Genomic DNA, 27,867 nt, shown 5'->3' on the forward strand with positions numbered 1-27,867 from the left:
CTATCCAGGTTGTTTTTAGAAATGGAACTGGGTCCTCAAACTATGCAACTGTTACATAGGCAAAAACATTCAAGTTCTGGCTTCTTAAATTTAACATACTGTGATGTTATAATCAATCATGTAACTGGGAGACAAGGATCTGAATTTTATCTTGGAAGACAAACAAAAGGTGCGTGCATGGGTATGCTTCTGACTCAGACAAGGAAATTAAGATCAGAATTCATACAAATTACACCTCTGATGAAGAAGAAAATATTTTTACAGGCTTTTGGAGCAGACATCCTGCAAGAATATAAACTCATGCCTCCTCTTAATATGGGAACACTTCGGTATTGAGATAACGTTTACTAACCTCTCAGTGAAACTTCTGCTGTGCAAAGTGCATACTAACACCACTCATTCATCAGTAACTCCAGCATAGAAAGCACTTAGGTCATGTTGGCTGTCTCCACTAACCTCCCCAGTAAGAGCATTTTCCCAGTTTTACTTCTCTTCAGGTTTTTAAGATTTCTGGAATAATGAGTTTATTATTTATTCAAATTCAAAATCCATATAAATAGTGTAGGAAGAAGGAAAGAGGTTGGGCATCATCAGATTCCAGTGCTCTTCATAAATAAGACTAACATCAGCAGAGTGCATACTAAGACGAGATAAAGTTTACATGGAAGGACAAGGAAAAAGGTAAATGATTTACAATGTGCTAAAATATGCCTTATTTACTTGATACAGTACACTTCCAAATTACCTTTAAACTGCATTTAAATCATCAGGCTTAAATATACTAACTAATTCTACAATAGGAGAAAACCACATAAAGTAAGCCTTCTTTTGGATTAGCCGTAACAAGGTAATATGCTATAAAGAAGCCACCAGTGAACAGGGATTATGGACAAGGGTACTAAAGAGACCCCTGCACCCACAATTACTGTATGCCAAGTCCCATCTGTAACTAAACTCTGGAATGTTTTTCTACTTAAAATGACCAGCATGCAAAGTGCTTTGCAGTTGTCAAAAGGCGTGCTATTTCAAATTCTCCGGTAATTCACCAGTAAGTGACAATTACTATGAAAAAACTATTCTAAAAAGCTTTCAGTCAAATCTGGACATATTGGTCTCCACAATTATTATTTCCTGCAATGCTTATAATTTAATCTTAAATTGATTTTTGAAAACTTGTGTTTCATATCAACATTTCTTCTTTCAGCAAGTCAGTCATTACTCAGCAACTGAGTCACCAGGAGGGTCTTATTACCACCTCTCACCCATAAGCAATTCTCTTTTTTCTGAAATACATTAAAGTGCATAAAGGATTTTCCTCAGTTATTTATATGCAGTTATTTCACTTACATTTCAACTTGCATGATCAGTACTCATGCCATTATTAAGAAAGATTGGGTCTCAAAGACTCTGGTACAACTTGGGTGCCTATTGCAGAAAGCCTTGAGGCTGATTATATACAGTGCTAGAATTGCACATTTCAAAGTGATGAACTCAAAGCACTTATGTCAGGATTGTTGAGGACCACTGATAGAATTATTTTACTTTTCCAAAGAAGTGAGGCGAATTCTTAAAAAAACAAATTAAGTGGTTTAGAATTCAGGTAACAGATAATGTCTACAGGTAAATAAATTAACAATACAATGTATTCATTTGTTTAATTATAAATAATTCAATACATTTTTTACTATTGTCACTTCCAACTACCTCTCTTACACCTTCTAGCAAAGGCTCTATCTGGCAATACAGCCTATTAAAAGTATAAAAAGCAAAAAATACCAGGTAACTTTTAATAAGCATTACCATAAGTATCTCCCAGATTACATCTGAAGATACTTACAATAAGAGAACAAGTGTCAGAGTAGGAAAAAAAAAAGAACAAAATTTAAACAGAGGAAGTTCACTGAAATCTCTACACAGTAATTTCTTCACAGTAACTTAACATACTCTGGCTAATCACACACAGCTGACTTCACTGAGGAGAAAAGCCTTATTTTTCTGAAGTGCGGTTGGTAATCACAACAGTGGCAAAAAGCAGGTTTCCAGGTCATGATACTTGAGAGAAGGCCAGCGCCTCTTTGAAAGAATTTATCTCATAGAAAATAAAAACTGTGAAACAATCACACAGTTGAAATATTACAATTAGTTTAAGGTTGGCAGGTTCCACTGGAACAAACTCTTCCTAGCTAGTCTTAATATCTCCCAAGAACCTTTAATGATATCTTGAAAGAAACTAAAGAAGTGCAAACTGACTGCAAAGGGACACAAACGGAAAAACTAAGTCTGTTGTATATTTTCAGGCAGCTATATTTGCCTAACTAAACCTCAAGTCTTAAGTTCTGAATTGCAGTAAATATACTTTGACAGATTCTTCAGTGGAATTTAAGTCAAGTAGCTTTTTTAAATCGATTTTGCCATGGAAATTTTTGTCTGCGAGTCTAGCGCTCTTCCAGAAACAGAAGCAGTGCTAACAGTCCAGGAAGCCTACAGCAAAAGTAAGCGAGGTATGATGCTGAGGTCACTGCAATTTCAGAAGCTTTTCAGCCCTTTACGTAACTTCTTTCCAAAATGGTAGCAACCTAAAGATTTCTTCTGCCAAGTCTATAGTATCTCCAAATCCACATGACGAACATCAGGATTTCGTTGCTGAAACAAAATAAAATTTAAAAAATACATTTTTATTAAAAATATTCAAACACATTTCTGCACATGGATACAAATAATGTTGTTCTAGTATGGTGCTGGCAACTGGATAACAAATCCGCTTTTCTGGTAACATAGGGAATATTTTAACACAGGGACTATGTTAAAACGAGGAATAGCTTCAACAAACATTGCCCATACAATAAGCAATTTTTGAAGGCTAAGTCATCTTTTTATTTGACAAATACTTTTCAACATCACAAATAAATTAGTTCTTATGCTTTATAAACTATGAAGCAGCTCTCTTTGATTTTAAAAGGGCAGTTATTTTTATATAAAACTGTCCAAATAAACATATGTATCTCTCTCACTTTAAGAAAGTTCTAACAGATACTTTCCTGAATAATGGATAAGATGGCTGAAATAATTTGTTCTATGCCATTGAAGCTATTTACAAAGATTCAAAATACTGTTTCTGTTAAGGAATATGCATATTCTGATATTGTAGAAATATGTTATCATCATTACATGGATTGTACAATCCATGAGAGGTTTACTGAAAGTCACCAACTTCAAAGTCATCCAGCATGTGAATCTGACTAGCATATTTAGGAAAGCATATTGAACAGCAACACTATCACTGAAATCCCTGCCTATACCAAAAAACAGTATTCATGTTTATAAAATAATTAGTCATGATCCTAATCCTCAAAAACCATGAAGAACTGGATCTGCTGGTGCAATTAAACTCAAAAATAATATTTTTATTTTTAAACAGCACCACTCTAGGGACAGAAACTAAAACTAGAATATTTATCAAATATAATAAAGCAAGGACAGACACGCTCTTGAGCAGTGTCTCATGACTGGAAAACGCAGTCACGATAGGACTGTATTTGTCTGGCAGTCAGTATGTTTCTAGTTCTATATTCATGTCAGAAAAGGTAAGATTAGCAGCCACAATATAATTATAACATTTAAAATGGAAACAATCCTTTGTTGCATCAACCAAAGGATATTTAAATCACAGAATGAAAAAAAAAAGTAGTAAGAAAGTTATGACAGGCTTATAAAAGTGAACACTGTACTGCTTCAACAAGAGCAAAAATGTTGAGTAAAGTCCTCATCATATGCTGATAATATTTGATACAATGCTAAGTACCAGATTTAAAACAAAAACTGAAATTTACTTCTTTACAACCAGAACAGAATTCAACAGCCTGTAAATAACGTGACATTCTGAGAATACAGTAACAAAGACACAATTTGGTCTCATTTCACAAAAATATTGTTCTACAGTGGTATAAAACTGAATGAAATACAAAACAAACAGATCAATGCCAAAATAAGGTTTTGCTGCTGGCTAGAACTTAGTTAATGATACTATAGCAAGAAAATTTGCATTAGGATTATCAACCTATTCCCCTCTCCCATATTTACAAACAAAATCCCAAAAAGTAGATGCAGTGATATTGTTTAAAATATATCAGAGAATAAGCACTCCCCGTCTAAGCAGCTAAATTTTACCTTTAGGTCCTTCTCAAGTCTGTCTACTTCTGCTCCCAGTGTGTCAATTATATTCTCACCATGCTTAAGCATGAAGGCTTCTAATTCTTCAAGAGTTTTCACTTGTTGAATTTCCTAGGAAGAAATCAAATTCAAGAGGTTGAGAGGAGGAGACAGAAAGGAAAGGAGTAACACTACAGAAGGTCATGGCTTATTTTAAATGGAGCGGGGTGGGGGGGGTGGGGGGGATGGGGAGGACACACCAAACAAAAAAAAAACCAAACATCTTTCAGCTTTTGCCATTTCCTTTAAAATGTCATCTGTTCTTATGTCTCAAAGACACAGAAGAGTAACATCTATTCAACGAAAACAGCTAGCTTACCATTACACCTGAACTTGATATAAAACCTTCTATCTGTAATGGATTTCCTTCTTTATTTTCCAAGTAAATTTAGAGAATTTCATTCATTTTCTAGAAGTTTCTGTGGTATCCCTTGCTCACAGCAAAGCAGAACAGGGTACCCCTATGTATGCCTTCCCCATTTTCATACATTCTTGTTATTCCATTACATTGCTTACTCCGGGCATCACATTACCAAATCATCTGAAAATCCACAAGGATTATTATGAATGCTGCTGTAAATATGGCTCCTCCATAACATCAAAAAACTCGAAGATAGTTGATAGGAATTCAGACTAGCAGACCCATAGTACATGAGCCTGAAGGAATGAGGTTAAGGAAGACAGGATGCTATGCTCCTCCCTCCAAAAAAACACAGACATCAGAAGCACCAAAGCAAGTAATTACAGCATTGTCATGAGCTTTCCTCAGAGGTCTCACACCACCTGGGCACAAGCCATTTGCCCTGTAGTATCTCAGCCATAGTTTAGGCAATACAGCTGCAGTATGTTTCGAACAAATAGGTTATTGCTAACAGACAGAGTAATTACTGAATAGCTAATTCTTCTTGTGTATACAACTACAACACAACATCAATTTCTCCATCCCCCGCTATTACTCTAAAACTGAAGAGGAATAATGTAATTGAGTGAGCTTACAAGATATCCCAACCACTATAACCTATGACTATGATCATGACAAGTCTAACAAGAAAAAGAAATGAAATTAATCTGAATGACAACATTTCAACAAATATTTCACAACTTTAGAAAGAGTAATGTTGATAGCAATGCTAACTGAATGAGCTAGTTACTTGAAAAACTATAGATCAAAAAGCAAGTACTATGTCTGCCCTTGACTTTGGGTGGCTGAGCCTTGCTGAAAGTGGCTATCCTTCAGCAATGGTTTTATAGCTGACACGAGGTTACTACATGAAACTACAATGACCTGTGCAAGAAACAATTGCCAACCTAGAAACAATCAGGAAGAACTTTCCCAACAATACTAGTTGGAAGAACCAGTGAAGGTTGTATGCAACTGCCAAAGGGAATAGTGAGTAAAGAACAAAAGCTAACAAAGCCTTCAAAAACAAAAGTAGCACACTAAACAGCTGCAACAGCAAAGCAACTGAGATCTGGTAATATAAAAGCAAACAAACCTGCAGTGCCTCAGTTGTACAAAGCTGATAGCACTCTTCCTTTCGAAAAATGTATTAAATTGAAATCCAATACATGAACAGATCGCTTATTGCACTAAATATATAATATACATACATTCTTATTTTTACTTTAAAGGGCAGAACTTTTTAAAAACTGGGACACTGACTAATGGTTTAAAAAAATTGCAGTAATTTAAATGTAAACTTAGGTAACTTCTAAGTCATATTTAACAGACTGATGTAAAATGCAGACATCTGACATCTACTTTTCATTTTGAAAGGGTAGCAAAAAAAGAAATCTTGTAGGTATGCAAGCAAATGTACATAACCAAGTTACTGGTGAAAATGGGTAAGCAAGCAAAACATTTTGACCAATTAAAACTCTCCTTGTAATTTAGATAAATTATTCTTTACTTCATAGCTTTACTATGCAGGATCCAGCTTAAGGGAGTTTTGCATTTCTATATTGAAGAGAGAGATTAAGAAAAGCTACTCTGAACAACAAAAAAATCAGAGACAGACACTTACTTAAGGGTGGTTAATTGTTAAACACTGTGAAAATGCTAAGTCATGTGATGCAAGCAATCCATATTCAAGCCTAGTCTGAATGGCAGGATCTAAACCGTAACACTGCATCTTCAGCACCCAAGACAAGTGGCTCTGCCAAAACAAATGCTTATTCTCAGGTGACAGGCTTCCAGTTTTAACCAGAGATCTCGTAATTCAATAAAAATTTACTGGAAGAATTATGTTCTCATCAAAATTATGCTGGACAAATCTGTATTTTCTAACAGAAAATGAGAAAAAAACAACAAACAAAACAAACACCCCAAAAAAACCTGTCCTCCTACCCAGGCCCTACTCAGCCCAGAAGTGGCTCTATCTCAACGGCACGTAATATGACTCTGTGTACAGGTATTTAACACACTAACACAAAGTAAAAACATCTGCAATCCTTCAAAATGAAGAAGTGGATGGAATATACCTCATCTACTTGAAAAATCTTGGGTTTAGACATACTTGAAATTGGAAAGTAAATATCAAATATTGGAGGTTACAAAATCATTTTTTTTAAACATACTTGTAGCAGCTGTTCAATGTCTTGTTTTTCCAGGTAAGAACGAGTAACAACCCGTCCATCAAAGTCTACTTCTGCCTTGAATCTCACTTTGCTCATTCCCATGTCTGTGGCTTTAACATCATGAATTGCTCTGAAACACATAATTTTTAAAGAAAATGTAGAACAACATAAAACAAACAACTAGCTAATTTGACTTGATGTTAACAATATCATCCCAGTAAAATGATCTCGTAATTTTAAAAAGCCACTGTCTTTGACTAACATATCCTCACTTTGCCATCATACACTTCCATTAAATACTGATTTATATTTAACTGGTTATATCACTTCCACAGGTATCTGCTACACTAACACATCTATAAACAGCTCGCTGCAATAAAAGACAGACTACAAGAAGCATCGCGGATTTAGGACTAGATTAATAGTATTAAAAAGCCCCATCCCACAGTAGAAAGTGAGAACTTCACTATTCCGAGTTAAACTTTTAAGTTCAACTTATTTGCTACTGCACAAAAGTTTTTGTGCATATCCATATACATGACACTATGTAACGATCTTTAAGTACCCTCAATTCTGATGTAAGGAACAACACTATTGTCCGTAACTGAAAGCAGACATTGCAACTATAGAAGTGTCCTTTCCTAGATAACTACACTTTGTTATGGATATTGTGTTTGTGTTTTATTGTACTGAATTATCGATCAGCATCTGTAAATGCTGGAAATGGATATTTATTTAAAGGTTCCTAACAGACACCAGAATATGAATGTTGCAATATGTTTATATTTTGGTCCTTTGAAAACTGTTTTTCTATAGCATAGTTTTGTTTTAGTTTGTTAGATAAATTCCGTGATGTGTGAATATAGGTAATAAACAAAAAGCTCTCTATTTTTCAGGGGTAATAAGATATGAAGCAAACTCGGGACCTAGACATATTATGGTGCATTTCAAAGTAGAATAAATATAAAATAAAATCATAAAATAAAATACTCTTAGCTTTTTTCTAATTAGATGAACACAAACTTAGTTTATCTGTAAAGCCAAGTAGAATTTAAAATTGCCACTGCACAGTAAGTTTCCACATTCTACCATCAAGACCAGAAAAAAAAGTGGAGACTAAAATATGGGACATAAAACATGAAGAAGCTTCACATTTTTTAAATACTTTCTTCTGGCATTTCCAAAGCAAAACAAGTATCTGAGGTCAACTATAAGATATTCCAAAGACTCTGGTTTTATTAACAAAAAATGCAATCTTGATAATTTTTTAAAATTCTATTACAAAATTTAGATTCAGAAATAAAGCTCACTTGATGAAAGTACTACGCTTTTTTTTCCCATTCATTTTACTAAATTGTGCAATTTCACAGCATCTTTAAGTTTAGCATGCCCTTTGTCTTAAGCAAATTTACTCTTCCCAACAAGAAATGTTTCTTCTCATCTGAATGTTTGCAAATCAGAACTAACTTCACAGGCGGTGCAGGAAGTAGCCTGCTAGAGTGAACAGCTAACAAAGAACAGGAGGCAGAAATTTAAGATGAACACTCACAGGAAATGTTTATGGAATGTTACTTGTAATACTCAGGGGGGAGGAGGGGTAAGCACATTAAAAAAGAAACAGAACATGAACTAAATATAGAAACACCAAAAAATACATCTTAGTAAACATTTAAGCATATTAAATGAACTATCAGCTTACTGGTAGCAATAAAGAATCTCCAGCTCCAATCGAATTTATACAGATATTCTGTGGGAAGCTACCAAATCAAAACAGTATTAACTGGAGTAACCTAACTGGCATCAAACCACCTCCTCATACAAGAGGGTATTTAAGATAATGGATGTGGTTCAGTGAGGGTTAGTGAAGAGAATCTGAATCCATGTGATTCAAAAATGTTGAAGATACATCAAGTGCCTATCAGAGCTAAGCAAGAAGATAACAAGAGATATTTGAGATTCTCATTAAGCAGTAACCTGATAAAATTCAGTGGAATGATGCATATTCTGCAAACGTGAAGGAAAAAAAAAAGTGTACCTCACTGCTTATAGTCTGTCCAGGAAAGATAAGACAGACAGTCAGGAGGAGAAAAATCACTAATAATTCAAAAATACAAATGTGTATGCTAAAACTTAAGCTACAAAGCTTGCTTATGGAAGCTTCTGGACAGCTAGTAGACACCATCAATTCAAACCAGGGAAAAGAGCAAGCTTCACATTAAAGATAAATTCATCAGAGGACATCAAATTACTGGGTTTGAGCCATCAGTTGTAATACTTTTTTTTCCTTCAAACCACAATGACAGATTTTCCAGCACAACAGCAGCACAATTGCCCCATATCTGTTACAATGAAGTAAAAATTAAAGATGAAACTGTCACTAAGAATAGTTTATGCCTAGGGATCCACGATTACATCCCGTAAGAACAGAATCGGGACAGTCTGTACCACACCATATATTTTATTTCACAGTTCTGAAAGCCTGATCTCCTACATTTCAGTTAAGCTGAACACAAGAAAGATTTAGGCACCTAAAGTGTGAATAAGAGTTAAGAATGGAATGTTTGTATAGCAAAAAATAAAATCAAATCATTTTCCAGTTCAAAATAACTCTGAAAGCCCATTCAGGATCACAAATGAAATAAGGGCCACAACTAGAAATTACCAAGCAAAATTAAAAGAAAGGGGAAATAAACAGCCATGAGCCTAAAAAAAAAATTATCAAGTCCATCAAACTGATAGGAAAAGCATAAAACAAGGCATTGTGTGTTACACAAATCAGTATTTTTTAAGTATAGCAAAACCAAAGGATAACCTGGAAACGAGCCTGCTACTAGATGGAAATGGTAAAATTGTTACTGATGACACAGAACAGGGAGAAATACGCAATAATCATTGTTTTCTTCATCTAAAAAAAAGCATAACAATATATTAGTACAACAAAGCATTTCCCTATTAGTCGCAGAGAAGCATACTGGATATTTAAAAAGAAAAAAAATGCTACTAATTCACCAGGCTCCATAACTTGCATTCAACACTAAAAAGAGCTAAGAATAACTGTGAATGTCAATTAATTTTTCATCCTGCAATACTGATGAGAATTAAAAAAAAGAGTAGATTAACAACACTGTGCCAAAATTTAAGAACAGTAAATGAGGCAATCCATTTAACTAAAGACAAAGTCACCTGACAACTCAAGGAAAAATAGTGAAAAAGGTGAGCAAAACTATATTAAGAGCATTAATACCAGTCATTAAGGTCTTCAGGAATGTAGGTCTTGTCAAAGAACCCGGGGGGGGGGGGGAAGGAAGAAATCAAGATTTAGCTGAAAAAAAAAAACCATCAGCAACACCGAGATTATTTATTTTAGTAGTACAGCAGTTAGTATTGTCTGATAAATCAAATACTTCATAATTAGCAGCAGAACATGATGTTCAGGCAAGCTACTGCAGGAATAGTAAGTTAAGTGGTGCTGGTGCTGACTCGGGCAGCAGGGAGCAGAAATCAGAGCCTCCAGATCCTTTGGTCAATTTGGACCTAAAATACCTTCCGATGAATACTAAATGGGTCCCTAATATATCCTCTTCATATATGGCAGAATACATCTGAAAATAAAGATTGCAAACCCTCCCTGAAAGAACAAGGGAGGACTGTTCTGGGAAGCAGCAACTGCAAAAAGATCTGCATTGAGAATTCAGATACAGTTTGATAGTTGAAAATCCTGAAAGACTGAAATAAAAAGAGCAAATATTAGTCACAGTTTTAGAAGCAGACTAGCACTCAGGAGCTTTCTCTTTTACATTTGGTGTCGGGAAAAAAAAAAAACCACACACACACCACACACACACATAAGAGTAGGTCATACTTCTACACAGCTCCATTTAAGAAAGTGGGAGACACTGAACGTTCAAGAAAATGTTGAAACTTCTATAAGCCCAAAGAGATGTTGCTGAAAATGTACAAGCAGCCTTTTAAAGAAATGCGTGCCATGAGACCTCGTCATATCAGAGGAAAAAGTTGAAAACAAACGAACAAAAAACTTAACTAACCAAAGGTTGGAATAAGAAAAAAATTAGAGTAGCTTTTCCCCCAAATTATGCCTATTTACAAGCAAGGGTAATATACATTTACATCTCAGAGAATTCTGAGATCAAGACCAGGCGTCTTATTAGAAGACATAAGTTAACAAAGTTCAAGATATTAGACTTGTTACAAGAACTTGGTCAAAGACAAAGTGTGCACTAAAAGAAATCAAAGTGGATAATATAATGGATCTAAAAAAGAGATCACTCAAGACAAAGTGCATACAGAAGGTCTTGTGAACAGTGTTATGAGAAGTATCTAAACGTGTTTCAGCTTCTAACCTTATAAGAAACATGCAGTTTCTTATCAAGTCTTCACTGTTTTTATTCTTCCTGCTTTTTTAAAATTAAGTTACTTCTTGTTTTAAAAAAAAAAAGTCTACAGCAAGAAGGAGATGAACTAAGTCTGCTCTGTTGAGAAGTTACAGTCATCTACAAAATGGAATTCAATATAAAATCGTGATTAGGATAGGAGAAATTTTATAATTCCAGTCTGAGACAAGCAAAAGCCACCTGTGCACTTTGGAAAAAAGAACTACAGAAATTGTGTACAAATAACCATGCGAACTCACCTACTCTAACAAAGCACTGTTGACATATGCTCTACCATTCAGACTAATCCAGGGCTACCACAAATACTACAGAGTTTAGGATTTTCATATGTTCGTAACTAATATGATTCTATTCCAAAAGAGGAATCTTGTTTAGCTTCTGGAGTGAAGGGCATGTCATTCAGACCTGTTGCTTGCAACTGAGACAATGCAGCACTTAGTTTCTTTCAAGTATTCTGGTGTTAACTAATGGGCTTGGGTTTTTTCCCTTCAGAGCTCAGTAATAACTACAAACAAAAAAAACAGTAAAATATTCCAGCTGATTTACACAGAAATATATTCCTGCATAAAGATTAAGAAGACAAAAACGGTTTTGCTTCTAAATCAAGGTTAATAGGGTTAAAGCTAAAATAGCTCTTTAAAAAGCATTTAAACAAGACTTCAGAGTCACAACAAACTGTAAGTTTATTTCACTACAAATTGCAGATTTCCAAAGAAAGAGAAATTAGCATTGAGTTCATTCTGTAAGCATCTAACATTCAAAATCTATTACATCTTAATACTACTGCAGCACTTCACTGCCAACTGCTACAGAATTCCAGACACTGAATATTAACAGTAACAGAATTTAAATATTTAAAGTGCTAATAAGCTATAAAAGTAACATTACAGTATCATTTAAGTCCTTGTATTTCATGCATTTGAAAATAGTTTTAAGTTTGTGATGGCTTTCTCATTAAGTCATTGTCAACTCCTGCAATTAATGGAACTGTTAGAACATACTTGCAATTTTATTTCAGCTGTGGAACATCTGAGAGGTACAAGTACTCACTGAAATTTTTAGCACAGAAATATTTAGTAATAATTAAGATTCTAAAATCTCAATACAGAAGAATTCACCCTAAAAATAATGAATCTCACCAGGTTTCTCTCATTTAAAGTGCCTGAACTATTTTTTCGAAATGTTATTTTCTTGCTTTTTGTTGTTCTTAGTAGATACTGAGCTGTAAAGATCTTACCTTACTACAGGATCACTTTCCAGTAACTCGGTGAGTCGCTGCAGTTGTTCAGGTTGAATGGATCGTCCCAGCAGGGCTTCAGTGTTAGTGTAGATTAGAAATGCGGACACAGTTCCTAACAAAGTTCCAACACCTAGAGACCCCACACTGTCATAATAAGGGTTTCCTAAACAAGACATGTCAAATTAGTTTCACAGAGCATTTCTAAAACATACCAGGTAACTCAGATTTCACACTGAAAAAGAGTACGGGGGCCGGGGGAGGTTTTTTGGGTTTTGCTTTTTGGTGGGATTTTTTGGGTTTTTTTGGGGGGTTTTGTTTGTTTTTTCTTAACGCACTGGCAATTCTTTCCTAATGAGGAACAAGATGAAGCTGGAAGAAAATAAGTTATCTTAAGATAAAAGTCTCACATCCCTCTAGTCCCTCAGCCACTATTGTCTCCTGCTGACAAGAGTTTACTCATTAGTCCCGCTATTTGCATTTCTGTGTACAGATTTAACTTTAATAGAAAATTGTCTACACCTAAACACAGGTAATAGCACAAAAGTCTGTGTTCTTTTATCAGTGACTCAAAAACTTGCAAGTATTAACCATTTCTGGAATACAGTACTTACATAATAAGTTTTAACCACGTATTCATTCATAGTCAGATTTGTAGAAATAGCAACGCATTTTTAATTTTATGAAGGAAACTAGAAATGGAATAAAAACTTGACTTCTATATAAAAGAATGAAACTTGCATCAGAAGCCACAAGGAAACAAAAATTACTGTTTGGGTTTTTTTTAAACAATTAGAAAGCCAAAGCCAATACTTAAAAAGGGACAAATAAATAATCCTCCCTCTTTAGAAAACTTAACTGTGCAGCAAAGATAGACTTTAAACCAGTTGCCACACAGATCATCCTACCTGCGTGAGTTAGGTTCGCCACACTGTTCAGGAGCAGCTATTGTAATCTGAAGATAACGCTAATACCACTACGCATCAAAAGGAAGGAAAGAACTGCTCCCTTAAATCCTCCCCACACGCACATGGAGCTGCACACCACAGAATAACAAAACCCGAATTACGTAATCCCACCATTGCACAAAACTGTTTACATAACTGACAATACAATAAATATATCTTTAGTAAAAAATACTTTAGCTTGTATGACAAAATAGCTCAAAAGGAAGACCCATCTGCATGCACTCTTTCAAGCTTAACCCCATCAATAGTAGACATCTGAAAAACACCAAACTTTTTATTTTAAATATTTTCAACTCAAACTACTAGAAATCAGATCAGAGAACAGTATAAACCTCCAGAAGCTTACACAGTACAAGTATCAGAAAAAGAGTAGAGAGGTATTTAAGTTAGCCAATATAAACTAAATGCTCTGTGTTCATATCATGCATAAGAGGAAATTCACATCTTGCTTGCCTCAGTTTGAGGCAGAATTTTACCTGTTAAAGAAGTCAGACCCATACAGGTAGCAGCTACGGCCACACTCAGAACTGCTGCAGCATCCTCCAGTAACACCACATTTGTACTTGGATCACGACTCTGCACGACTGTGTATACAACACAAAAAATTACATTGCTTTGGAAAGCTTAGCTTTACTACATTACGCACAGTAGTTAAACTATACTAACACCAGCAACTTAAAAGAAAAATTTCTGTAAGTATATAGGTTTAAACTGAGTTTTTGCATATGCACGCACTTCTGAAAGCATTCATAAATACACAGAACAAGCCCTGTGCTAATTATGGAACCTTCTCCAAAAAGTCTGAAAAATTTAAAGGGGCATTTATCCTGAAAAATGCAAGTAGTTTAGTAAAAGTATCTAAGTAGTGTCACTTAAATCAACAGGTTTTCACCTGATTTGTAAAATGTATTTGTTATAAAATAGAAAACAGATCAATAAAGCAAGGAGAAAGGGAAAACAGACAAAATTGTTTCTATCATTATGCAAATACTGGTAAAATAGATTGTTTTAAATAACCACATACCTTATTGCTATAACAACACATACCATATTGATAAAATGACAGCCCCTTGGCTCGAGCACTCCTGCGAATTTCATTTATAGCAACAAGAAGGGTAGCTGAAACAACACCAAAGTAGTTGCTGAAAATAGTTAGAGGTAAAAAGACTTGTTTCCATTTTGAAAAAGAGGGAACTTTATATCATAGCAACAGATCATCAAGAAAGCTCTGATTATTGATACTTTGAATAATGACAAAACATAAAGTTACTTTCTTTTCCACATGTCTCTCCCATACTAGTCAGAACAGTTATATTCCCTGATAGAATGCCTTTTTGGTAATAAACTATGTAAACTTTCCAAATGTGTTCTTCAACTTCTCATTATATACACAGATAAGAAAAAAAAAATTTCCCACTTCTTTTTTTTGTTTGTTTACAACACAAGTATTTGCAACAGAGCTCAAAACTTTACTGTGTAAAGCAAGGACAATTATTACTGTAATTACTCACATTCTACTCTTAGAGATTACAATTACTTAAATAGAAATAGTTTTCAAAACTGCATACCTCCTTCAGATACCAATGACCCTGCTAAAATGCAGTATGCCTGTATGAAAAAAAAGTCTCAATTATTAAGTTATAAGCATATTTGTACAGATCACTTCACCACAGATTGCAGCATTCCAGAACCTCATTACCCACTGTGCCCTGTCGCTGTCCCTAAACAGAAGGCAACCAACAATATTTGAATTATGCAACACATTACAAAATAGGACAGGAGGATCTCTTGGGAGGTATGAAGGGAAGATGCAACGTTTAAAGAACAGTTCCTTTTTGCTCTAAGATCAGCTATAGTTAAACACGTTTTTTCCTTAAAACACATTCTCATTAAGGATGGTTTTAGTTAATCATGTTGGGATTTAAACTGACTCAGGAAGTGAATTTCAGACTGTGCCATTACTTTCTACTAAGTCACCAGTGTAAGATACAACATCAAACAAGATTAGCTTACCCAGAGAAGAGATTCTATAGGATGAGGATGCAGTAAACCTATGATCCCATGATACCAAGAAAGTCCCGCACCCATCATGAAAATGCCCACTCCACTAATGAGAGAGGCAATATAGCGCATGTTTGTGAAACCATACCTGGATGAAAACAAAAAAAGTGATTTAGGAAAATAAGATTCTAAATCTCTGCAAACATATCTACAAGTTTTTTCCATTAATTTTTACATGTCTTAAATTATCATCATATGACTAGGCATCTATTTAAGACACAGTTGCTAAATCCAATGTAACGCAAGGAAAAAAAAAAAAGCCGCCTGGAAAACAGTATCTAGCACATGCAAGGACATCAAGCATAGATATTTTTCTAAATCATTTTTAAATGAGCTATTTACATAGCTGTATTAGCTCTTGTGCAAACTGAGGATTTTACTACAGTAAAAAAAAAAAACCAACATTCATGTCACTTTTACATTTTATTGAAATGCTACTTCTAAACAAAAACTCTAGCCTTACAGGCAGCCAGTCTACATATTTTATAATGCTAATTTAAATGGAATAAAATTTGTGACATCTTTAAGTAGTTCAGCTAAGTGCAGACACTCAATGCTTGCAGTTTTTAAGAGCATTGGGAACAGCAATACTAAACATGTACCTTTATTCCTTTTTTTGGTATTAACTGTTACTACAAACACTACATTTCTTTAGCAACATTTAAAAACCAATCGTTCAAAAGACTGTATCGAGGAAGAAGGGAAAAAAGTGAGAGGGGGAAGGAGATACAACAAAGACAAATTTAAGATTAAAATATTTTTCAAATTACCTGATGCTCTTAATGAAGAAAAGCTTAACTAATTCTGTAAATTAGACATATTTTGAACTACTGCTTACAGTGTGAATGACTTGCCCAAATACGTCAAGTGTAAAGCAGGTTAACACCAAGAAAATATCATGGAGAAGACAGCTTCTAACTTCCGTGAAGCTGTAAGAACTTAACAGTAATACCCCTATTACTCAGATAAAAACAGAGAGTAGCTTAAAGCAGCTGCCTTGCAGAAAAGCATTTTGTTGAAAATAGGATATTTTTAAAAAAACCTTGTTATTCACATGAACAGTGTTTAAAGACAAAGTAAATCTATCCATTGGAAGAAGTAGAAGAGCTCAGAATAACTTGAAGAAATAACGTTAATTAAAATAATACACATCAAAAAGCATACCACAAAAAAAAAAAATCATGAAATATAACATGCATGAAGCCACTGAAGCTACAACTCCTGCAGTGTGGAAGAAATCTCTTATTTTATCTATTGTAAAATCAGAAACAATGCATTTCAGAAATTATATGAACAGCAGATTAAAAATAACAAGGTGGTGCACAAACAAGAACTGATCTTACTCCTATATGTAATTACCAAAATCATTATTTACTCAAAAAGCTTACGGATGACTAGGGTCAGGTGTCCTTGCAGACTGACTGATGCCCAAAGCTAGCAATGCCTATTTAGGACAAAAGGAAAAAATCTTTGTTAAAAAAGAAAGGTGGGGCAGGGGGGCAGAAATCAGAAACATTCTCTATCAGCTGAACTTGAAAGATAAAGGCAGATGCAATTTGCTGATCTGCACATATGTTTTGTTGCTGATATTTTATTAGAGCTGGAATATAATCCTCAAAATCTGTCATCTAAATCTACCACCCCCCAAAACCTATTATACCTCTATATATAATATAGAGGTAATTCTATAGTGTGTGTGTGTATATATATATAAACACTGTTATAATTTTAGGGTTACAACCAAAAGCGAACATTACATGCAAACACAAGCATTGTTGATCTGCTTCAACGTGAAGGAACGAAGTTGTTCAGGGAACAAAGCTATTTAAATAAATTCCTCTTGAGAAATTATACAGATATTTTGGTGATGGCATACTACATTTAAAGCAGTAATTTTACACTGCGGTTTCTTTCAGTAGTGAACTTCGTATTCTCCAAACAAAAGAAAAAAATTATTTTGAAGGAAGAAATAAAAACCTCTTGCTATCTCAATGGTCTATTTGGAATATATTTAATTAGGCATGTAATAAACTACTGATGCAGTAAGTTATAAATCTAGACCTCAATTTTGCAAAGCATGTGTTTTGTTTTAAGATTATGAATTACTGCAACGTAATAACAAGTATTAAAATTTAGACACTTCAGTCTTCGCAGCAGCAAGCTGCTTTGAGACAGCAAGGTTTCTCCTGTGTTTTTCCCAAAACCACATACTCAAATATTTGAGAAAAAAAAAAAAATGCATTTCCAGTGGAACATTTAACTTTCACATTTAAAAACCAGAATAGCTCTTCCACATATAAGTGGTAGTTAATATCACTGTGAAACTTGGTTCACCTATAAAATTGACAGACTTGGTCAAATGAAAATCACACACTTTAAGGCTGCCTCTCAATAAATTTCTTTAAGTATTACCACCTGAGTTAGTAGCACCCCTATCCTCACTTTACAGCTGGAACAGCTGAAAGGTTGCATAAAACCATTTACAAAAAAATAGCAAACAAAATGTGAATCCTCAACTCAGTCTTTCTGGACAGAGAAGTATTCTAGGTACAACTGAAGCAAAAAGGTAGCCAAAATTATGTTTAAATCCTTAAAATATTAAATATTCTCTAAGGTTCCATACGTTCCTCACATTTGGAGGAGCACAAGACTGTTGCATTTTACATGAGTCACAAGCTTTGCAAGGACTCCTCTTGCTTGAGCTGCAGGAGCGTTTCAGCATCTCATCTTTAAATACTTTGTTTCCAACGCCCTGCTATATCAAAACTGCAACAAGAAAGATTCTCTCTACACTGGGAGAAAAGGAAATTTCAAGGTCTCGTAAGGTATGCCTGAAGCATACTAAAGAAAATAGTGGGGGAAAAAAATCCACAGATTAATTTTATCCCTGCACACTAATATTACACGCCCAGCTCAGAGTCTGCCACGCCACCTATCAAAGTAGATGTGCCAGGTTACGTGGCTGCCCGTGCTGTGAGGCTGCTAAGGCAGTCTAGGAATAGAAAAAGAAATCGAGACGCTCAAATTCTCATCGTAATTCTACCAAGAGACGACTAAGCAACAAGGTCTGTCATTCTATTACAATAACTGACAGAAGTATTTCAAGTTAACATTTAACCAAAATAAAGAGATATACTTTGTACATCCCCTTAGTTTCAAGTCCTGCTTATGATCCATGAAGTAGCTGAGTATAGTTCTGCTTACAACTCCATTCTTTCAACTAATTTCTAAAAAAACTACAGAATCTACATTCTGACTTGTCTCATTCTTACATTAATACAAATTTAAAACCACTCGATTTTAATTTTTTTACTATCTGGACAGGCACTCAATATTACTTTAAGATGACCGATACATCACTCTTGTCCAGGAGGGGCAGGGAGCAATGCAGAGAGGAACGAACACATAACCCAAATGACTGAGTTTTTGTTCTGACACTGCTTCGTAAAGATAAGCCTGGTGACATTATGCACATGCGTTGTGATATACACAAAATTAAGCCTGTCCTGGGACCTATTTCCTAATGTTTGTATATTTGACTACTATTATAACCTGTTTAACCTTTTTTGGTGCACTTTCAACTTGACAGTTATAGGGCAAATAAATTGCAACCGAAGTACGGAACAATCAATTACATGAAAAAACAATAGTTTAGAAAAGAAGAACAGAAGTAATTGGGGCAGGCGGTTTGAAATAATGTGGATGTACTACAAATAGTATTAGCACAAATATCAGTCCAAACACTATTCAAATAGATTTTATTTCTAATTACACGTGACTCTAGATTCCTTCTGCATTTAAAGCTTCTAGACTAGGTCAGTTAACTTACTGTTAGCTTACAAACCCTCCACCAAATTACTGGCATCAGTATAAAAAAAAAGAGCAGCTAGATAAACCTCTAGAAACCACTAGTTTCGGCAAGTAAATTTGCAAGAGAGTAACAACAGCTTTGCACACAGATTGAGGAACAGCAGAAAGCTCTGGCTTCAACAGTATTTCTGAAGTAATGTGAAGGCATATTTTGTCAGAAATTCATCCACCTACAGTTGATAAAAATCTGTATATAACAATAATACTACTTTGCAAGTGAGATTCACTTTTGTCTCTAGGAAGCTAAAAAATATACATGTATACTACACACACAAAGAGAAAAGAGTACATCTTGCTCCCACTGCATGCACACAGAACTTGTCACACTCTGGGCAGGTATTGTAATCTCAATGACTGAAACCAAAAACTATTTAATAATAAAGTAAAACACAAAAACACCCTCTCCCAGATGAAACTTTATTTAAAAAACACCTTTAAGACTGTTCTGCCTCAAAATTATTTAAATAGTCAATAGATTAAGTACTAGCTTTTTTCCTCCTAGAATATATTACTATTAATTCTAGGAAGCATGTAAACCATACAAAACAGTACAAAAACCATCACAGGTATTGAACAGGAAGAGCACTGTAAACATAGACCACAGCAGAATCTGAGAGTCATTTTTAATAAGAGTTTTGGCTAATAAACTTGGAATTTCTAGGTTTCTCTACAATACTGATGTTATCTATGAGCAAACTTTGTAAATAAAACCAAATAATTTTGCTATGCACTCCAGTCCTCCTAAATAAAATACTGTTTTCATTTCTCTGGTGTTTACTATTTAGATAGTATAGGCAAACACTAGTAGACTGAATTATTGCTTTCAAGTGTAATACAACTACTGTAAGTATCTGCCTTTATTCCTGAAAAATTATTACAAGTGCTAACTCAAGCAGAATGGAAAAACTACTCACCTGGTTACATGTGTCTGCTAAAGAATGTATGGCTTCTGAAAACATACTTGCAGAACCCGTGTAAACCCAAGCAAGTAGCTTAAAGAAAAAATTCAACCCATTTCTGAAAACAAAGAGAAGAAATAAGCTAAAGAACATCAGAATATTCGGTCTTCGTATTTCCAGCAAAACCACAAGTGCTGTATAATCATGCATACCTGCCAGCAAGTGGTGAAACCAAATACCAGTTTAAACACTAGAGACCTGTACAGGCAGATAAGGCATACAGATTTTCTGCATGATTACTGTTAAAAAGCCCTTTCAGCTAAACTTGATATGTAAAGATATACAGTTTATTTTTCAAAAATGGTTAACTTCTAAGCAGTCCTGAACAAGTTACACTTCCTGAAAACCACCATCACATTCACTACTCAGGACAAGTAATTGCCTACCAGTGGGAGAATATAAGCCTTAACGCTTTCCTTCTATCTTTCTTCAATCCTTAGCCTCCTATACATCCCCTCCTAATGCTGGAGTGCAAGGTTTCCCACTTCAGTCTCAGCTTGGGCAATTCCCAGTAGGATATGAACATAAGACAACAGACAGGAAGACAAGGCTGTCATTAGATTATGCTGTAAAAATTATTTATGAAACTTTTCCATGAAGATGTCCAGTGTGACTAGTCAAGTCTTTTTACGTTACGAGCTCACTGGAGTAAGCATTCTGTTATGTTGTATAGGGAAAGCTAACTATCAGCACTAAAATCCAAGTCTACATTCTCACTTCAAACACCCATTAGAGTCAGTTGGTTAATTGTTACAATCATATTGCAAAGAAAATCAGACTGGAGGATTATTACATTCTCCTCTATCTTTTTTAATGTATTTGAGTTTAGCTTATTGGCAATTTTTAAATGAAATTAAATGTTATAAGTAAGTAATAACAATATCTGGTGGCTGCATTTTTGAACAACCACATGTCAAGAAACTATATTTAAGCTAGAGGAAGCACAAGCCCAGCCCTTTGCCATACACTAAATTATATAGTTGATTAAACAACATTCATTTCCAAGGTCATGCTTAAAGAATTTCTGTGACAGTACATTCACTTCTCCAAGGAAGAGGTAGCACTGTTTTCTATACGTCCTTATGTTTAAGGACCTGAACGCGCTTTACAATTTTTAATTTAGTCTCATTACCTCATGAGATGGTGAAGCATCACCATAATTTATAGGTGGGAAGTAAAAAAAAAAAAGCATACGTTAGTGGATAACCCAAGAAGAAAGGAAGGCTAATTGTAACACTAAACCATAATTTCAACTCCCTGTGTTAATTACAAATTCTTCCAACTCACAGCATAGTGCATCCTTAGCACAGAAAGAAAATGAAACAAATTACAGTGGGATTCATGAGCACAGTCTCTTGTCTTTTGTATTGCTCTTCTCAACGTTGTATTAATGGAGTTGACAGCTTATCTGAAGGTATAATTCAGTTGTGGGGCCCCCACCTGTTCTGATGACATGAAAGGTACTCAGCTGGTATTTTATTTCATTCCTACAAATTCCGAATTTGTGGGGGGATTTGACATGCTAGAAATCTAAAAACAAGCCACACTAAGATTTTCGAATGTCAGGCCTAGCAAAATCAATCTGCTAATCATGTCCAGTAAGTTGGAGACATAGGATAGAAAGACGAAGAGTGCTACATGGGAAATAATTACAAAAAAAAATAGTAAGTCTACAGAGCCATTAAGGCTATTTGGTGTTTCCTGTCTGACTAGATTTGATAAAAAATTTCAGATCCATTATGAATCTACAGAAGAAGTCTTCTATTTAGGCTCTAGATTTGAGAACTAAACACATTTCATCATATCTGTTTCCAAAGAAGGAGTAACATTACTAGCGTCCTTGGCCATTAGTATTTTTTTAAAAATATTATATACGGTGCAAACTTTGTGTTGTTCAGAAGCTAAAGCATTAGTATGACAATGAAATCACTTCAACAATGCCAGACTCTGAAGAATGTTTTACTAATAATAGATCATTCCCTTTTTGATAAAAAGCACATTACCTTTCTTTATTTCTCTAACAGAGCTTCAAAGTTTTTCCTCACACACAGAATTCTATTAACAACACAGTGTGCCAGTGCAGCTGGTCTATACCCTCACATGTGGATCCGTAAAGAAGAACTCTGCTTTTGATTGAATCACATTTCATCTTCACTGGGGAAGCCTGAAGCTTGTGAAAAGCCTACCAAATCATTCCAACTGGAGAAGTTAAGACAGATTGGCCTTTCTTGACCCAAAACCAGCAGCCATTAAAAATCATGCTGATGTCAAGAAGATCAGGGCCACAAACAAAGGAGCACTGACAGTGGCCTTGAATTAAGTCTCTGAAAAGTCATCAGGTATTTGAGGGCTACGAGATCCTTTAACTTCTAAAAAAGCTCCACAAAAAGATGACTGAGCAATACAACCAGGCCTACAAACTTCTGCTGGCCTGGCTGCCAAGCCTTCATCTATAAAAGTACTTAATCATCCAAAAGGCACTTATGACATGAAGAGAGTGCAATGTTTATAGTAATGCCCTGTTTACAAAGCAGGAGGAAAGGTTTCTTTTCTCTAGATCATTGTAAGAAAGTGAAGGAGGTGGAAGTGACCATACATCTCCCCCCCTTCTTTTTCTTTTTTTTTTTTTTTTTTAATTCCATTAGAAACATCCATACTAGCAATTCTATCCACACTATCAATATTGTCTTAGCAAATAAATACATTTCATAAAATCAAATTTATTTTAAAAATTCACAGGTTTTACAGCAAGTAAATTTTAGCTACCATTTCCTGAGAGAAACCTAACACACTTCTGTGTATTTCATGCCAGATAGTCCCTGTGTTCATTTGCTTTAAAAGTGGTTATACGGAAGATTGTTTAAAACATAGGAAAATCTTCCTCTCAAGAATGAGCAAAGAAAAAGGAAAACTTTAAATGCCTGCCTCTCCACATCCTTCAAAATTTTAGTTTTTACTTTAATAAGCTGTTTAGTCTGATCGACTTCAAAAAATTTGCTTTTCCATGATCAGAGATATATTCTACCCCTGATCTCTATATATTGATGAATGTATTTACCTAAACTCTCTCCAATCAACAATGAATAAACAAATCTATTAAATTCAGTTACCAAGACACCGGTATCTTTAGCTTGAACACACAGACTGTTCTTATCTTCAGGATAATAAAAATAAATTGTTTTATACTTGCATCAACAAAACATTTATTTTTTTAAACTTACATGCAAATAGCTACCATTACCACCTTTCCTGGTCCCTTGAAAAACATAGCTGCTGCACTGGAGCGTGGCTACATAAAGAAATAAGAGATTATTAAAATAAAATAACCAAATCTTGATCTCATGAAGGATCTACCACACAAACTATTAAATAAAAACTTTGCATTGCCCTGTGTTGCAAAAGTGAACTTACAGTCCTCGAAGTCTACTAATCTACTACTGAATGCTCACCCAAACTGCAGTTGGGTCCTACACATTTCTACATGGCTGGCTATAAAAATGACAAACCACCAACAAAGCCTCCAGCAGGTGCCACTGCAACTATAAAGACAGGAGCCAGCTGTGCAGAAGAAGATTAAGAAAAATCACTCTACCATAGCAGAGCACCTGGATCCAGGGAATGGGTCTGCTTAAACAAAGAGGATGGGCCACTAGGGCACAGAGCAATGTTAGTTTGGGGGGGGGGTTTCCCACCTAAAAAACCTGTTTCATTGTTTTTAAATTAACAATATATTTACTATACTTGTTTATAGGTTACACATGAAATCACAAATACAGCTGCAATTTTGTTAATAAGGCAGTAATTGATTTTAAAAAAAAAGTCTTACTTGTGGATTACACTGCCATGTAGGAACCCATTTAAACTGGCATCATAACATTTACTACTATGTTACAACCAGAGAGAGACTTGGTATAACACAGTGCAAATAACTCTTCCAATAATATTCAGATAGTTAAGCTTATGCAACCGTTTCACAATTTCTTCCTTCAAAAGGTGTCATAGTACATCTCGTGGCATTTTTCTAGCCCAAAACTTTAAAACATCTCTTACCTTAGTATTTCCAAAGAACTCCCTGTATTCCCTCAACAGCCTTTGGTTTCTAAACAGATCTGCAATACAAAAGTGTTATCATGAATAGATACTAGTAACCAGTAGTTTCAGGAATTGAAGTCTACTTTTTTATGCAGCAGACAACTTCTAGTGAGAGCTATATGGTCTACCTTTCTTTGTGAAAATCTCCTCTCCTTGTATTGTTAATTAGAAACACACATTGTTATACCACTCATGCAAAATGCCAAATACAATCTGTTATGATCCTATACATCGTTGCCATTTCTACCAACAAAGGATGATACACAGAGGGAAAAATTCAAAATACACTGCACTAAATCCAGGCGTTCTACTGCCTGTCTCTCGCCCCTTAACCACAAAAGAGAGGCGGAAGGATGTTTCAAAGCAAGTCTCTTAACATCAGTATTTTTCTATCCACTAATGATGTTCAGTAACTTCAAAATAAACATTGGTATTCTACAGTATTTAGAAGCTCTACTGCTAGAGTCTCCCCTACAAAGTTATACAAAATACATTGTACACAATAATTTAAATAGATTAAAACAGTCAGTGGAGTACAAGGATAGTCTGTAAAAAAAAAAAAAGGTGAGTTACCACTTAAAGTATACAATGTTTCAGTATGCTATTATGACTGAGTAGTATTTTTTTAAATCTCATTTTTATGATTATGTCCAAGAATTATTCTGCTGGTCACTAAGAATTTTGAAGCTACTGACAGCGATCTCAGTACAAACACTTATAGGCATCTTAGCAAGTGCCTGCAGCTCTAGCCTTTTTACTAGGAGGGTCTTCCAGTGGCACAACTGTTTCAAAAAAAAAAAAGTGAAAATACCTCCCACTTTAAGGCACATACTTGGAACAAGTACCTCAAAGTAATATTGCCTCTCCTGACATTTTAACTGACCAGACAGATCAAAATCCATTACAAACTACTTACTGGACTGTATCTGTTATTGATAATACCAGCAAGGATGACTACAATAATTTTAAGCAACAAGATGATTTGGGAGTGGTTCCCTCCCTTCTGAAGTACAAAAGGTAAGTTGCATTCATTTCAGAGGAAAAATAAGTGACTAATGGCATGGTATAAAGACCTGGATTGGTTTTAAGTCTTTTCAAAATTCTCAATAAAAAAATCCCAAATCATTGAAGGTGTTAGTTATAATCTAAAAATTGAAAGCCCCTCAAAAAACAAAGTATGACTATAGATCTCAATGGAACATATATTCTTGTTATATCACATAGATGATAAACTGTAAGATAGTAACAGACTATATCTGCATAGGTAGCAGTGTTAGAGTAACACATTACTATAAAACGTTATCGGCAATTGTCAATTCCAAATTTGTATGTTCTCACTGAAATAACACACCATCTAGTGGATTTCTAACAATCATACTTTGTTGCTTTCATTTGAAGGTATTTGAAAACACTATACTCACTTTCTCTGTACTTGATCTCTGCCTCTTTACGTCGTTTTCTTTCTCTAGCAAGAGCCTCTGGACTACCCCAAACTTCAAGAGACCTGCATAGAGTAAAAGTAACTTAACAATGGTTCTATTTATGCAACTTCTTCTCAGTCTGACTACATTACAAATGCCTTTCCTAAAAGCAGAACATCACATCTTTCTTTCTGATAAGAAGCCATGCAGACTACCTTACAGAATAAAAAGCTGGGCAAGAGGGGGCTGAGGACAAGCACTTAATCTTTGGACACATGAAACATACCCTCCACTTTTATATATACCATGTAATTATTACAATAATGAGGATATAAAATGTATTCAGATAGAAAATGGAAAACATTATTGCCCTTTCACATTGTAAACCTGACTTCTAAAAGTTTTTTTTTTCTCTCTCTCTTTTATAATCCATTTTAAGTGATCCAAACATCTTCCTTCATAAAAATGTTCTTACTTTGCCTCTACATCTGATCTCAGGTACACAGTGAAAGTCTCAGTGTCATCATGGGGGCTTCGTCGTTTAATTTTCCTCAGCTGGTCTAAATCACTAAAGAAAGCAGACAAACAGTTTAGTGCAAGAGAAAGTTCATATTATTCTAATTTTACATTTATGTCTGGATGATCTTCCACAATTTTGATATTATTAATTTGCAGTACAAAAAAAATGAATTTGTTTACTTGGGCCAAATAGAACAGATACGCAACATGAAGCAAGTGATCTCTAGGACGCTATTGAAAATCACTGTGTTTTCCACACTCAGAAGTCCAAATCATGTCCTCACACTATGAAATACTATACATGGAAGACAAAGTAATAAAACATTGAATAATAAAACATCCAGTGAATGATTAGCATGTAATTGTTAACATGCACAAGTACTAACAACAGAGTTCATGGCTTAACATCTCTAAATGGAAATCAGAAGTCACATGACATGAAAAGTTAAGAAATTTAACCTCAAAGCCTACACACCCAGCACAAGCTGCAAAAGGTTGGAGATAACAAAGCCACTTGGGGGAACAGATAAATTTCTTGTGCTGAGCTACACATTAGGGCATCCACATTGAGAAGCATCATGGACTGTTTTGTTCTGTGTTGTTTTGTTGTCTTTTTTTTTTTTTAGCCCAACCAATTATCTAGTCCTTTTTTCTTTTTTTTTTTTTTTTTTTTTTTTTTCTACTCCATTTTGGTCAACCCAGCAAAACTTTAGCTAGTTATTTCTCTGCACAACAAGCCAGTTATGATAAAAACACAGCAGAGGACTAAGCATAATTTGTCACTGGATTTTCAGCAAAGACCAAGTCTGGTGACATGCACTATATGTAAAAACTGTGGAGGAACACTGACAGCATAAAAAGTTATAAACAAAGCTGCTAAGCCTTTAGATTTAATATGGTTCACTCACATAACATGCATGAAATCTGACAGACACCTCAACTATAGCGATACTCAGTAAGACCTGCTGGCAGGCATAGCACATAGTAAAAGGCAGTAAATATGAATCAAGTAACCAGTTAGGTTACAATTAGCCAGATTATATTTTATTCCAAATTACAGACCTCACATAACATGAAGTTTCCAGTGATCTTTTAGAGATCTTCACCTCAAACCACTGTGACCCAAAAACACTGAAACAAGAGCTATTTGTGATTCCTGCCTATAACTAGCTGCTCTAGAGGTGGACTCCCCCCAAATAGATTTATGGTCATGTAAGTACAAATAAATTAGTTTAAGAAGTAACTATGGAAACACGCAGACTAAGTGCAAGTTCCTAATCCACTGTAACACTACGTAACAAGAACTAACTTCAGCCACTTATTATGTATACCACAAAAGCATTTAGAAAGAGTTGCTGTGCAAAATCACTCTACAATCACAATTACTTTTGAGGCACACACGAACAAACATTCGCAAATTAAATTTCAACGCAAACCCATCATACCTGGATTTAAGACAAAACTCATTTATTGCTCTGACTCCAGTGATGAAGTTATTCTGTGTGTATTTTGGTCCATACTCTCTTTTTTTAAGAACTGCTT

The 27,867-nt window shown here is 34.9% G+C and overlaps 1 protein-coding gene across 1 annotated transcript; it reads right to left on the minus strand.

The window, feature by feature from the left end:
* Positions 1–1,653: 1,653 nt before the first annotated feature.
* SLC30A9 (solute carrier family 30 (zinc transporter), member 9) lies at positions 1,654–27,867 on the minus strand (the record flags this gene model as incomplete). Its single annotated transcript, XM_009709615.1, has 15 exons — positions 1,654–2,643; positions 4,168–4,281; positions 6,787–6,916; positions 12,436–12,601; positions 13,880–13,987; positions 14,451–14,522; positions 14,972–15,011; positions 15,417–15,552; positions 16,853–16,908; positions 20,249–20,351; positions 23,515–23,582; positions 24,344–24,402; positions 25,807–25,889; positions 26,282–26,374; positions 27,771–27,867. Coding segments are annotated over 15 exons (1,370 nt in total), but the record flags the coding sequence as incomplete, so codon positions are not given.

Source organism: Cariama cristata, unplaced genomic scaffold (genome assembly GCF_000690535.1).
Source record: "Cariama cristata isolate BGI_N322 unplaced genomic scaffold, ASM69053v1 scaffold32611, whole genome shotgun sequence".
NCBI lineage: Eukaryota > Metazoa > Chordata > Aves > Cariamiformes > Cariamidae > Cariama > Cariama cristata.